General features: G+C 41.2%; 2 protein-coding genes across 5 annotated transcripts; one reads left to right on the top strand and one right to left on the bottom strand.

Annotated features, from left to right (window-relative positions):
- The first annotated feature begins 459 nt into the window (after positions 1 to 459).
- Positions 460 to 4,223, top strand: LOC100285626 (protein kinase domain containing protein). Of its 2 annotated transcripts, none has more exons than XM_020543729.3 (5): positions 460 to 697; positions 1,232 to 1,593; positions 1,706 to 1,797; positions 2,537 to 2,737; positions 3,022 to 4,223. In XM_020543729.3, exons 2-5 carry the CDS (start codon positions 1,234 to 1,236, stop codon positions 3,986 to 3,988), a joined length of 1,620 nt encoding a protein of 539 aa, XP_020399318.1. In that variant the 5' UTR covers positions 460 to 697; positions 1,232 to 1,233; the 3' UTR covers positions 3,989 to 4,223.
- A 2,251-nt stretch (positions 4,224 to 6,474) lies between these two features.
- LOC100192820 (uncharacterized) lies at positions 6,475 to 12,710 on the bottom strand. 3 transcript variants are annotated; one of them, XM_020543466.3, is made up of 9 exons: positions 12,438 to 12,646; positions 9,625 to 11,904; positions 8,815 to 9,068; positions 8,650 to 8,725; positions 7,949 to 8,105; positions 7,690 to 7,768; positions 7,392 to 7,551; positions 7,209 to 7,300; positions 6,475 to 7,123 (listed from the first exon to the last, which is right to left on the bottom strand). In XM_020543466.3, exons 2-9 carry the CDS (start codon positions 9,770 to 9,772, stop codon positions 6,962 to 6,964), a joined length of 1,128 nt encoding a protein of 375 aa, XP_020399055.1. In that variant the 5' UTR covers positions 9,773 to 11,904; positions 12,438 to 12,646; the 3' UTR covers positions 6,475 to 6,961. The 3 variants fall into 3 exon arrangements, with proteins under 3 accessions (XP_020399055.1, XP_008658070.1, NP_001131483.1); XM_008659848.4 differs by having other exon boundaries at positions 9,625 to 9,860; positions 12,438 to 12,637; NM_001138011.1 differs by lacking the exon at positions 9,625 to 11,904 and having other exon boundaries at positions 6,644 to 7,123; positions 12,438 to 12,710.
- Between the last annotated feature and the right edge of the window lie 285 nt (positions 12,711 to 12,995).

The following is a 12,995-nucleotide window of genomic DNA, read 5'->3' as shown; positions in this document are numbered from 1 at the left end:
TAATATGTAGTATGTGTGTATATATCCACTTTAATTTTAAATTTTTTAGGAACGGTTCACTTTAATTTTAAATTTATTTTTATGAAGAAACTCCATCACAATGGCCGTCACTCGACCTTTGCATGTACCGCACGGACATTGTACTAATACAAATACAGATGTATAAGAAGAATGTAAAATAATTAGAATGATTTAAATGTTTGTGATTTCTAATGTAAAATTATAACTACTTCGTTAATTCTAAATTATAAGGTATTTCTAGATTTATAGAAAAAAAACTATAAACATAAAAATACCAAAACATCTTAAAACTATAAAAGAAGAAAGTATTTCAGAGCAAAATTTTGAAAATGATACATATATTATATACATAAATAAATCATTAAATTAAAGCCGTTGCGCAGAAAGAAAAAGGAAAAGGAGACCAGCAGCAAAGAAGAAAATCCGCCCGCGTATATAACCGCTCTACCGCTCAAGGCTCGACTCCCGTGCGCTTGCGGTGCGGACGCTTCCCCTCCACCTCCGCACACATCTCCAAGTCCAACTAACCATGCCAGTCTACCGCAGTACTGCCGACTTCTAGCAGTTGTTTTATAGGTTAGTTTCGTTGCCTTGTGGCTTTGTTAGTGTATCAAAACCAATTCGCGACATCACTCAGGAAGGGGAAAGCAGGGTCCGGAAAAAGAAGAAGAGACGGGTGAGAATCTGCTTGTTTTCTTGATTCTTGATATGTCGCTGATCCAAATTCCTGCCTTTTTTTTTGTTCCCCATCTAGGTTCCAATTCTATACCTGTCATTACAGTGATTCTCACCGATTAGATTACGTGGTTCCTGTTTCTAGTGGATTGGGGAATTTTTTTATTTTGTTCCTCCTCCATGTTCTACCTTTTCTTACCCATCGATTTTCGCTTTCACAAGTTCACACTTTACACTGTCAATTCTGTTATTATTCGTAGTTTACATTCCAGTATAGTTCTTTCCAGTACTAAATAACTGGGAAGTTGGGAGCCTCAGCTCTCTCTCTGTCTGTGCTTGCTTCCAATGTTACTTCAACTGAAATAAGCATGGAAAATTGGGGTCTTCTCTGTTTGGTAGATGCATTCAAATTGTGAAGAGAAGAATCTCAGCGATTAGATACAACACCAAAAATATGCTTAGAACGTTGTGAAATTTTGACACTGCTCTACGGAATAATGTGTTGGGATTTGTCATGGTGAAATTGGCTCTGCAGGAATGGCAAGCTCCGACTCAAATCCCACCGATGCATTCGAGTACATGCTGCTTGAGAAGGATCCTGATCTCTACCGGACGGTTTTCTCTGGTCCGAGCCAGACAAGCCCATGGATTAACCCGAGTGTGTTAAAGCTGAAGCACCGGATAGGGAGAGGTCCATTTGGGGATGTATGGATAGCAACTCACCACCAAAGGACAGAGGATTTCGATCAGTACCATGAGGTTGCGGTGAAGATGCTGCATCCAATTAAAGAGGACCAGCTGCAGATCTTCTCAGCGAGGTTCCATGAGATCTTCAGCAAATGTCAGGGTCTGGGCAACGTTTGTTTCTTGCATGGCATCTCTACACAGAATGGGAGGGTATGTTGGTTTTTGGGCTGGTTTATTGCCTCCTCATGCTAGGTCTCCCTGTCATACCATCTTGGTGATTAATGTTAATCCGTAGCTTATTTTTGGCTTCATGAATTTTCAGATTTGTATAGCTATGAAGTTCTATGAAGGATCCATCGGGAACAAGATGGCTCGGCTTAAAGGTGGAAAGCTCCCTTTGTCAGAAGTTCTAAGGTACGGTTACAATGCCTAAAGATTTCTATATATACATCTGGTGCACCATGGCAACCATTAAGATCAACATGCAGGATGGAAAATTTCTGAAATTGATCAAGTAGTTTCTCTGAGGCAATGGGTACAATAGTACTAGTTTTTTTTCTCGAACAATCATACGCAGACTAGAAAATTATTATAAAAATTACCTTCTTCAGTGTTATGTTGATTTATTCAAGCTAAAAAAAGGGATAACAGGACATTTGTTCTTTAATTGTATAGTACAATAGTTCGAGGAAAAATGTACAGTACAATGTTATGGTACCTGAAACCCATGTGCTGTCTTAACTGTCACCTATCCTTAAATCAATTTAGTATGACTTCAGTTCATTGTTTCCCTTTGGTAGTGCTTATTATGGTATTATTCAAAGGTGTCTTATATGCTTATTCTCTCGAATATTTTTTCATGACAAATTTAAAATTGCAGATATGGGGCTGATTTGGCACGCGGTGTACTAGGCCTACACACCAGGGGGATATTGATCCTAAATATGAAACCTTGCAATTTTCTCATAGACGAAAATGATTGTGCTGTGCTGGGGGATTTTGGGATTCCATCCCTGCTGTTTGGCCTTTCATTACCTAATCCGGACCTTATCCAGAGGCTTGGAACTCCAAATTACATGGCTCCTGAACAATGGCAACCAAACATCAGAGGTCCGATTAGTTATGAAACTGATTCGTGGGGTTTTGCGTGCAGCGTCCTTGAGATGTTGACTGGCATTCAGCCATGGCGTGGAAAGTCAGCAGATGAGATATATCAGTTGGTTGTCTTGAAGAAAGAAAAGCCAATATTCCCGTGCAGTCTACCTCCAGACATTGAAAATGTGCTTTCTGGATGTTTTGAATATGACTTTAGAAACCGTCCCTTGATGAAAGACATTTTGCATGCATTTGAGAGGTAACATGATAAGTGTCATGGTTTCCTATTATCTGCAGGTTTTATCTGAATTTCCATTAGATGAGTAATTTCGCCATGGTTTATTCTAACATTTGCTTTTATTACATCCAAGACTCTGTAATATCGTCTTATGTCCTGTCAAACCATAGAAATTTGTTGACATGCTTTGGTTGTTCTGTTGTAATATTTTCCCGATATCATATTTACCCCTTCTATTTCTTTTTAGGAAAATGTTAGAGCACCCGTTGACCTAACTTAGCTTTCTTTTTTTTCTCCATTTTTAGTGCTAAAGGTGCAGATCATGACAACATTGGTTGGGGCAATTCTGAAAATGCTATGGTAGACAGGATAACCATGCCAAATCGCATCAATTGGTTACACTTTAAGGACAAGCTTCAAGTGGGCGACAAGGTCCGTTCAAGAAAGCTTAAAAACTCTTGCGGTCCTGAAACTATGGAAATCCCTGATGGAACCATAGTTGGCATTGAGGACGATGGCGAGCGTGACGCTTACGTTCTTGTACGAGTCCACGCGCTACACAACCCTTTAAAGGTTCGCTTTTCAACGGTGGAGAGGGTAACATATGGTTTTGCTGCTGGAGACTGGGTGCGGCTGAGGGAGGAGGACAAGAAGCGCTCTCAGGTTGGCATTCTTCACAGCATCGACCGTGACGGTGCAGTGGCAGTTGGTCTGATAGGAGTGGATACCCCTTGGAAGGGCAATTATTCAGACCTCCAGATGGCTGAAGCCTACTGTGTCGGACAGTTTGTGCGCCTGAAGGCCAGCATTTCAAGCCCAAGGTTCGAATGGCAGCGAAAGCGGGGTGGATTAGCTTCTACTGGCCGAATTTCACAGATACATCCGAACGGGTTGCTCGTCGTGAAATTTCCTGGCAAGTTTAACCTTGGCGAAGTGTGCAGTTGCCTGGCAGACCCCTCCGAGGTGGAGGTGGTGAGCTTTGACAAATGCGAGGGGATTGTGAAGAAGTACGAGCATCTCGAGGACTTCCATTGGGCAGTGAGGCCCCTGTTCGTTGCTATTGGTTTCCTCACGGCGATCAAGCTGGGTGTTTTTGTTGGCAAGAGCATTTCGAGGCCGAGGAGCCGGAAGGTTGCCAGCATCTCTGATCAGAGTGGAGATTACCAGCAGCAGCACCAGCAGCAGGTAGTCCAACAAAGTGCTAATGCGGCGTGGCTTCCTCCACCAGTTGCAAACATGTTCTTCGGAGATAGTGTTGGGACTTCTGGATAAGAAATCATAAGTGGCCCGGAGTTTTGCTTAAAATAACAATTTGGAATTGTGGTTCCTAGTTGTGTGCATATTTAGGCCTGAAATGGTTTATCCCTTATCTAAGCATCTGTACATATCTGCCTTATGCACCACAAGTTCTGTAAATAAACTCTAGAATTATCGTCTTAAACATACAAGTATGCGAAGCTATTTCTTGCTTGGTGGACTGTGTTTATGCCTTCCCAGGCATGTCTTATCTCCTGAGATCTCATGTGTGTCTGTGTATGATGATTCCAGTCGTGTACTAGTTAAAATCCTAAAGCTTCTCTCTGCATTTTGTTTTTACTCAACTCTCAGAATAGTTGACTGTTGAAACCCAAACAATAAGTGCAGCTTGGCTATATCTGAAGTCTCCTGTAATCTTTGGTTGTGTATCTTAAAAAATATAAGAAAGCGCTACCTAATATAAGTACTCTGGTAATCCCTGGATAAATTAATCCTATGTCAAACTTAAATTTGACTAGATTTAAATAAACTATAACAATCTTTGTAACATGAAATGAACAAATTGTGAAATTATATTTCATATTGTATCTAATGTGATTATGGTCTCATAAATCTTGGTGCTTTTCCTATAAATTTGGCTGTATCTATGTGCAAAACCGATCATGACAGTCCACAGATAGCAACACCAACACCTCAATTGCCAAAATAACATTATAATTCCGCACAATTTCAACATACGGCATTGGGTCTGATTGATCCCAATCCTTTCCTGCCCCTCTCATCCACGAGCTTGCCGCCTTGGAGCGGCGTGTGCCACCGCCATCCGTTCATTCGATTCGGGGTTAGTTCGGCTCGTTTGAATTTTTCCACGAGCTGAGCTAGTATTTTAGCTCAGTGCATTAACGAGACAACTCGGTTTGTTAATGAGCTAACTCACAAGCTAAACAAGCTATCATATTTCAGCAAAACAAAACTATATACATATGATTTGTGTAAAAAGTGATGAACATATTATATGTATGTGTGTATATAGCCTATAAGTTAAACTAATGATTGATGAGTTGTGTCTATGTGTTAAATTGGTCTATGAGAATATAAGTGTGGGTTAAACTGCTGAGCATGTGTGTGAATAGTGAATTGATAAATGATGAGTTATGTTAATTTAGTATTACATTGATATAGTCTGTGAAACTATGAGTATAATTACTATTTTCTATTGTTAAATTAGTTTAAAATTAACTAGAAATTGATTATTATACACACACTATTTTTTCTGCTCTGGCTCGCGAGCTAACTCTGTGACTCATTATCTTAACGAGTCGAGCTAACTCGGTATCTAGCCTTAGTCGAACCACTCGGGCCAGACCTCTGTTGACACGTGGCCACAAGACGAGGGGTGGAGTAGGGATAAAAGTGGATAACCAAATTGTTAGAATAAAACTAATATTTTAAAATATATATGTATAAAATTTGATGCTGATCTTTTTCTTATGTTATAAGTACATTATTATAAATAAAAATATTTTTATACACTGATTTGTGTATTATTTAGTCCCTACAACAACAAAAAATAAAAACATCTAAATTTAGGGGGTGTTTGAATGAACTAGAGATAATAGTTAGTGACTAAAATTAGCTAGAGACATCTAAACAACCTAGCTAATAGTTCAACTATTAGTTATTTTTAGTAAATTAGCTACTAGTTAGCTAACTTTTTGTTAGCTAGCTAATTTTACTAGTATATTTTTAGCTAACTAACTATTAGCTCTAGTGCACTCAAACACCCCCTTATACCAAATCTTTATCATTTGATAAGATATATGATAAATTTAAAATTTATCTTTTATAAATCTTTATTATTTATAAACTTAATATTAAAAATAAGAATATGTATTTGCATTGTAGATTCTATATCTGGTTTATTGGCAATCAAAGAAAAAAACAAACTGAATAAGTATTTGTTTTGAACCGTTTTCATTTCTAGGTGGAGCTCCTTGATTTTCTCCCGAGGCAAACGCAGAGGTCATCCTCCTCTGGCTGGCGTGAGGGTCCGGTCCGATGGCGTGCCGGCGGGTGGCAGACCAGTGAGGACGAGTGCATCCTCGAGTGTGAAGGTGGCGAGGCCGCTGGGAGACGGAACGCGTGGGTATCCGGGTCCCAGCACGAGAGCAGAGCGGAGAGGGCCGCACGGTCGGGGGAGACAACAACGGTAGAGGCGACGACGATGCCAGATGAGGTGAGGATGGGCATGGACGACAAGTTGTGGCGGCTTGGGTTCCTCGCCTACTGGAGTGAGCAGATTCTGGTTCAAAAGCAACCATACTCGATGTCATACAGCCGTACTTGGATGACGGCGTTCTTCTGCTCCCGCCATCGGAGGGGGAGAAGAACAGGGCATGTAACAGGAAACAGGGACACGAAAGGGAACCAAAACATGCAAATAGTGATCAGCGGAGGACGTTGCCATTTCTTCAGAGCGCTCGGCATTATAATGCCACAAATGCAATTGTGTGCTTGGCGCTGCCATTTCCATGAAGCTCAAGAATGCCGATGCCAGTATTACAAAAATCTACTTCCCGTTGTTACAATTGCCTTCTGCATCTTTGACATTAACATAGCAAGATTGCTGCATTGTCTGACAGAGCTCCATCTTCGTGAAGACCAACAATTCTTCAGTTGCATCAGCAACTCAACCATTTCCGTTCTACGCAAAAAACATGATCATTTGGAACAGACAAAACAAGAAAACCCCACACTTTTGTAACCTGTTCAAGGCAGTTCAACAAACTTGGACAACTACCCGAAAAATATACAAGTTTCGACGGTTCTAATACTGTTGAAAGTGGGGTTACATGAGGGAGGATGGTTAACAGTGAACCATCAAACTGACTCCTATCTAAAACCTAAACCTCCAAAAGCTGCATTCTGCCACGAGTAACTAGTACACAGCACTTCTGAGCTCCTCTCAAGGAAATCCAGCCATACCAATTAGAAATCAAGCTGTGAACCTTGCGATGAGCAACTGCTTGATGCAGCAGACGAAGGCCCACTTGACCCATCGACTGGAGCCTGATTCAACCGTTCTAAGACCAGGGACCTCCTCTTTCGCAGCTTTAGAGAGAGCGTGGATGCCTCTAAGATCACAGGGACCTGATTGTCAACATAAAAGGCGTCAAAACAAATGAACACTTGGCCTTTTTTTTAACAGAAGTTCTGATTGTGAATACTTCAGGACCTGACTGTTAGGTTGTGCCACCTTGTGGACATGCAAAAAACCAACCATATCTTGATATCCTGTGAGGAGTTTTGCCAAGTCTTTGTCCTCATCTGTAACCAAGTAAACAGGAAATTAAAAGACCAGATAATGTAGTCGATTGAAATGGTCACTGAAAAATAAATCTCAAAAGGCTAAGCTTGCCTGGAATTGCTTTGATGGACAGCAGTGTATCCGCCAGGTGCTGCCATCTCTTACAGAACGAATTTGACAGAACTGTACTCGGAAATGTTACAACAGCAACAGAGTTAGATGAGCGCACCATGGCCTTCAGTGATCTGATAAATGAGACCATGTCCCAGTCCTGAAATGCATAAATTAAGTGAACTTCCAGTTGTAATTACATCCAAACTGGATAGAATAAGAAACATAATTTGGTTATAAAATTTCCTCAGCACACTACAGTCACCAGCCAATGAATATTGTAGAATTAAATGCCAACCTTTTCAAAGTATCTGCACTGCGGTGCACAGAGTGATTGTATAGCAATTCTCCCAGCAGTTGAACTCCCACCATCTTTTCTGAATGTGGAATACAAAAGAGGTGTTCAGAATTGATACTAGGCACAGTGCATTGGTAGCATAACCAATTTTATCATTGTTGGACAATAGATGCACTACTGATGAAAGGGTTATGTAACTATGCTGTGATATTCCTCAGCAAAAGCAATTTTTGAACATTGGATCAAGGCCTGACCTCACCTTGGAAGCTTGGATACGAAAGCAGAACAACAATCCTGGAGGCTGCTGAGTGTGTCAGCATCTTGAGTGCTTACACATTCAATATTCTGTCCATTAAGTAAATGCCTTTCCAAGGGCTTCCTCAAATCAAAATCATTGCTGAATTCCTGTTTATTGTCTGCAATAATGCTAAATGAGTCATGGAGTGAAGACCTATTAGGGGCATCATGTGGGAGTAGAAGCAAGCTTAACTTAAATAAAGTGGTACAAGAAATCATGGTTATACAAGGAAAGCTAACATGTATGCAAAGAATAGCTGTTTGTCTTGTCAACATCAGGTTGCAACGAATGATTGTTTGGAGTGGGTTGATAACAAAGGCAACGGGCAAGAAATGATCAGATTGCTAAAAAAAGGGCGTACCCAGTGTCGTAGGCTTCCCGCACTGTGCGGGGTCTGGGGAAGGGTATCTTTAAGCGCCAAGCCTTACCCGCATAATATGCAGAGGCTGGGGCTCGAACCCGGGACCTTCCGGTTACAGACGGTAGACTCTACCGCTGCACCAAGCCCGCCCTTCAAATGATCAGATTGCTAATGCTGAATATATTTCTTCTTTTTAAATCCCGTATCACATCATAGTCAAGAAAACTGGCACGGAAAGCATAGTTCCACACAGAATAACCAACATAACAAATGAGATTAAGAGAAGGAGTGAAGGACCCACCTTTATGTTCAGCTCGCGAAGTCTTGTCATCCCCAAAGTATTTCTTGTACTGCCAAGCTATCCTCAAACCCTCATCCTGTATAATGAAAATTTAAGGGGGATATGGAAAGGAGATCGCTTCTTGGGGACTATAACTGCAGTAATAAAATTATTCCAGGGACCTACATTTGCTCGTCCATCACTACTTGCTGCAGGACCCATTGCTCTGTGTCGTCCATCCTCCTTTGAAGATGAAACTGGAGCAGGTAGTGTACCAAGGAACAACACAGGCTCTTTCATAGCTCCTGAAAAGAGCAGGGGTTGTTTGTGCACAACACCCTGAGACATGAAGCACCGAAGAAGCAAGAGGTGGTGTGGCGCATCAGTGTCCTCCATGATCATTACAACTGAGCCAAGAAGGAATCCACCACCCAAAATCCCTGCCAGAGAGCACCAAATAACAATGATTCACTGACTACCAATTCACATCATTGTTTTCAATAAAAACATAATTTCCTTTTTCCATTTACAAGGTTTGGTTTTTATGTGCTCTTCATCACATGAACTAATTTCCACGCATATCCAATTCTAAGCATACTCCAACCAGGCTAATTGCTTCATGCTTGTGCACCACTTCCACACATCCCAGACCTTTTTAGATAATGGAATAATTATCTTAGCATCTGTATCACAAGATGAACATAGCCAAACCTAGAGGCAAGGAAAATGATAGCGCATAATAGATTATTAAGCAAATAAAATCAAATAAAATCTTCAGCAAATACAAGCCACTAACGCTCCAATTTCCAACTGTATCGTTTGTGTCAAAACGGCCAGATTAAACATACATGCCCAAACATCGTCGATACCGCAATACTGGTATTTTCCTCGCTCAACATCATTCGAGACACGAAAACAAAATACAGTAATACCATCAACGCAATGATGAGTTTTTTTAGTAAAAAAAAAAGAGGGTTTGAGCAAGAAGCTGCTTACTGTCGAGGTCGGGAATGCCCGAGGAGACGAAAGAAGCACCGTTCGGGCCAATCTTAACGCCAGAAGCGCCGGATGAGGACGCCACCAGGTTAGATGTGGCGCGGGAGAAGCTGCTCCGGCCAAGGGTTCGGCCACCGGCGGCGGCCATGACGGCGGCTGCGATGGATTCCTGGAGAGGTTTCGGTTTCGTTTCTTCTTTGTCGTCCTTGGCCCTACTTGCGGTAGACGCGTAGGGCCTGATACGGCCAGTTTTGCAAGTTAGTTTTGGGCCAAATCCATTTAGGTCCTGTTTAGTTGGGCCTTTAGGGCTATTTGTCCTTCTAAATGCTAGAAGCTCGACGACCAGAAGCTGTTTTTAGAAGTTACTCTTTTAGTAGTCCCTTTAAGTATTTTTTTGAAACATATTTTTAGTTTTCTAATTTTTGGAATGAGTGAAACAAAGAACTATTCCACATTTGTTTTAAAAGATTCAAAGACAAAGATTAACACTTGTTTGAATCAAACAAGTTTTAGCATTCTCATAACTTACACCTACAACAACTGTTTATAGCGTATAGCCTATAACCCCTTTTTTTCACAGCCACAACTTAACAAAATAGCCCTTATACGATGAGCATATGTGACTGCACAGGTTACAAAGTGCTAACACCAAACTCACCTAAATCCAATCACTATATATAAATATTTGATATATTTTTAGAATGAGTAGAGAAATAGAGCACTGAGCCGAGCATGGTAACATAGAATCACTACTCTGATCTTAGGTAAATTTAGATATATAATAATGGAAGGTTCGTGATACCATAAAAACGTATGTGTGATCTATTACTCGTAAGAACATCAATATACAAGATGCCAATCATATTAATCATATCAACAAAACTGATGAATATAACAAATTCAGTAAGAAAAATAGTAGACCTATATGTTAGGGGCAGGCATTGGTGGCATTTTTCTCAATAGTCAACATACAAGTTGTTTGAAATTGTAGGCCTCGATGAATATTACGTGGTTCGCTATACAGTCTCATATATGAACAACCACAAGAAAACAGTCGCTGACGTTTAGGATGACAACGAAGCAGTATTAGCCGCGCGCCAGGACGATAAAGTTGTTGGTCAAAGTATGTACTAGACACTATAATGTCATCATGTTTGTATAGCCGAGACGGTCAGAGAATATATAAGCATCATCATCATCTCATTCGAAATCCAGACGAATAAAATAACTTCTTAGGAAGCTGGTCTAGCTAGTTCCCAAAACCATCCAGGTTATAGATTTTCCAACTTTTGTCAAATGCAAGATCAGATTGCACCACCTATCATCGAGCTAATGGAAAACATATATGGATCACCTAGTTTTGCGTTCGAGCCAAGAGCTAGGGGGAGCTGAACGGATTGAGTCAAGAGTTTCATTCTCCATGGATCTCTCTCTAATTCTTTTGTCATCAAACCAGTCCACTAGTTGACGCCGTGACTCTTGTAAACAAAAAAAAAGTAATAATAATAAACATACACATGTAATGAAGAAAAATAAGTTACACCGTACCAATGCACGTAGCTTCATCAACTCATGGATTTAATTTATGAGACATAGAAGGTTGAATAATAACTCATGCATGCCGCTAGAAATAAACACCATTAATAACTATAGCTCCGTCCGTTACAGATACGGAGCTGGAATTAACTACACTTTCTCATATAAAGCTAGACCGCCCATGACTGAAGCCCCAACACAATTCCTATGCTCAAAACTGTTTTGGAGAAACAATGGCGCCCAAGCGAACCACCTTCAGTGTTGTCCTCCTGATCGCCATCGCCGTGGCCGTGGCGTCCATGCTGTCCGCGCATGCCACTCGCACCCTGCGGCAGGAGGACGTGAACCTACCGGTGCGTGTGGCCTCTTCTTCTTCGCCGACGACGTGCGTCACCTTCTTCGACGACGCCCCGGCAGAAGAGATGGAGGCGGACGGTCCTAGTCCTGCGGCGCCCGGGCCTGACGATGCGTGGAACTACGATGATGATAAAACACCTATAACGGGACCATTATTATTATAGACAGTCACTCTTTTATCATATAGTTTTGACAGCGACGAACACGGCCGGGTGTGTCCAGCATATATGAACTGGTGCTGTATTTGTTATATGCTGCGTCAACCATGTAAGCTAGCGTTCAAATAAATGTCGAGCACACGACCACACGTGATCATTCAACATCAACAAAATGGGGGACTCTCAGCATTGTCAACTGAGCCAAGAAGGAATCCACCACCCAAAATCCCTGCCAGAGAGCACCAAACAACAATGATTCACTGACTACTAATTCACAGCATTTTTTCAATAAAAACACAAGGTTTGGTTTTTATGTGCTCTTCGTCACATGAACTAATTTGCACGCATATCTAATTCTAAGCATACTCCAACCAGGCTAATTGCTTCATGCTTGTGCACCACTTCCACACATCCCAGACCTTTTTAGATAATGGAATAATTATCTTAGCATCTGTATCACAAGATGAACATAGCCAAACCTAGATGCAAGGAAAATGATAGCGCATAATAGATTATTAAGCAAATAAAATCGTCAGCAAATACAAGCCACTGTAACGCTCCAATTTCCAACTGTATCGTTTGTGTCAAAACGGCCAGATTAAACATACATGCCCAAACATCGTCCATACCGCAATACTGATATTTTCCTCGCTCAACATCATTCGAGACACGAAAACAAAATACAGTAATACTAATACCATCAACGCAATGATGAGCTTTTTTTAGTAAAAAAAAAGAGGGTTTGAGCAAGAAGCTGCTTACTGTCGAGGTCGGGAATGCCCGAGGAGACGAAAGAAGCACCGTTCGGGCCAATCTTAACGCCAGCAGAGCCGGATGAGGACGCCACCAGTTTAGATGTGGCGCGGGAGAAGCTGCTCCGGCCAAGGGTTCGGCCACCGGCGGCGGACATGATGGCGGCTGCGATGGATTCTTGGAGAGGTTTCGGATTCGTTTCTTCTTTGTCGTCCTTGGCCCTACTTGCGGTAGACGCGTAGGGCCTGATACGGCCAATTTTGCAAGTTAGTTTTGGGCCAAATCCATTTAGGTCCTGTTTAGTTGGCCCTTTAGGGCTATTTGTCCTTCTAAATGCTAGAAGCTCGACGACCAGAAGCTGTTTTCAGAAGTTACTCTTTTAGAAGTCCCTTTTTAGCTATAAAAAAAGAAGTCCCTTTTTAAGTACATGTTTTTAGCTTTCTAATTTTTTAAATGAGTGAAACAAAGAAATATTCCACATTTGTTTTAATAGAGATAAAGACAAAGATTTACACTTGTTTGAATCAAACAAGTTTTAGCATTCTCATAACTTACACCTACAACAAC

The sequence above is a fragment of the Zea mays genome, chromosome 9 (genome assembly GCF_902167145.1).
Source record: "Zea mays cultivar B73 chromosome 9, Zm-B73-REFERENCE-NAM-5.0, whole genome shotgun sequence".
Lineage (NCBI taxonomy): Eukaryota > Viridiplantae > Streptophyta > Magnoliopsida > Poales > Poaceae > Zea > Zea mays.
This window is presented reverse-complemented; position numbering and strand designations above follow the sequence as displayed.

What these genes read in the sequence shown, in the direction of transcription:
- LOC100192820 (NM_001138011.1), bottom strand. Translation starts at nt 12,585, where the DNA reads ATGTCCGCCGCCGGTGGCCGAACCCTTGGCCGGAGCAGCTTCTCCCGC. An exon ending in GGGCATTCCCGACCTCGACA is followed by an intron (nt 9,069 to 12,437) that starts GTAAGCAGCTTC and finishes GCTCTCTGGCAG; the next exon opens with GGATTTTGGGTGGTGGATTC. An exon ending in TTCGTATCCAAGCTTCCAAG is followed by an intron (nt 7,769 to 7,948) that starts GTGAGGTCAGGC and finishes TTCCACATTCAG; the next exon opens with AAAAGATGGTGGGAGTTCAA.
- LOC100285626 (XM_020543729.3), top strand. Translation starts at nt 1,234, where the DNA reads ATGGCAAGCTCCGACTCAAATCCCACCGATGCATTCGAGTACATGCTG. An exon ending in TCTCTACACAGAATGGGAGG is followed by an intron (nt 1,594 to 1,705) that starts GTATGTTGGTTT and finishes ATGAATTTTCAG; the next exon opens with ATTTGTATAGCTATGAAGTT. An exon ending in CCTTTGTCAGAAGTTCTAAG is followed by an intron (nt 1,798 to 2,536) that starts GTACGGTTACAA and finishes TTTTGCGTGCAG; the next exon opens with CGTCCTTGAGATGTTGACTG.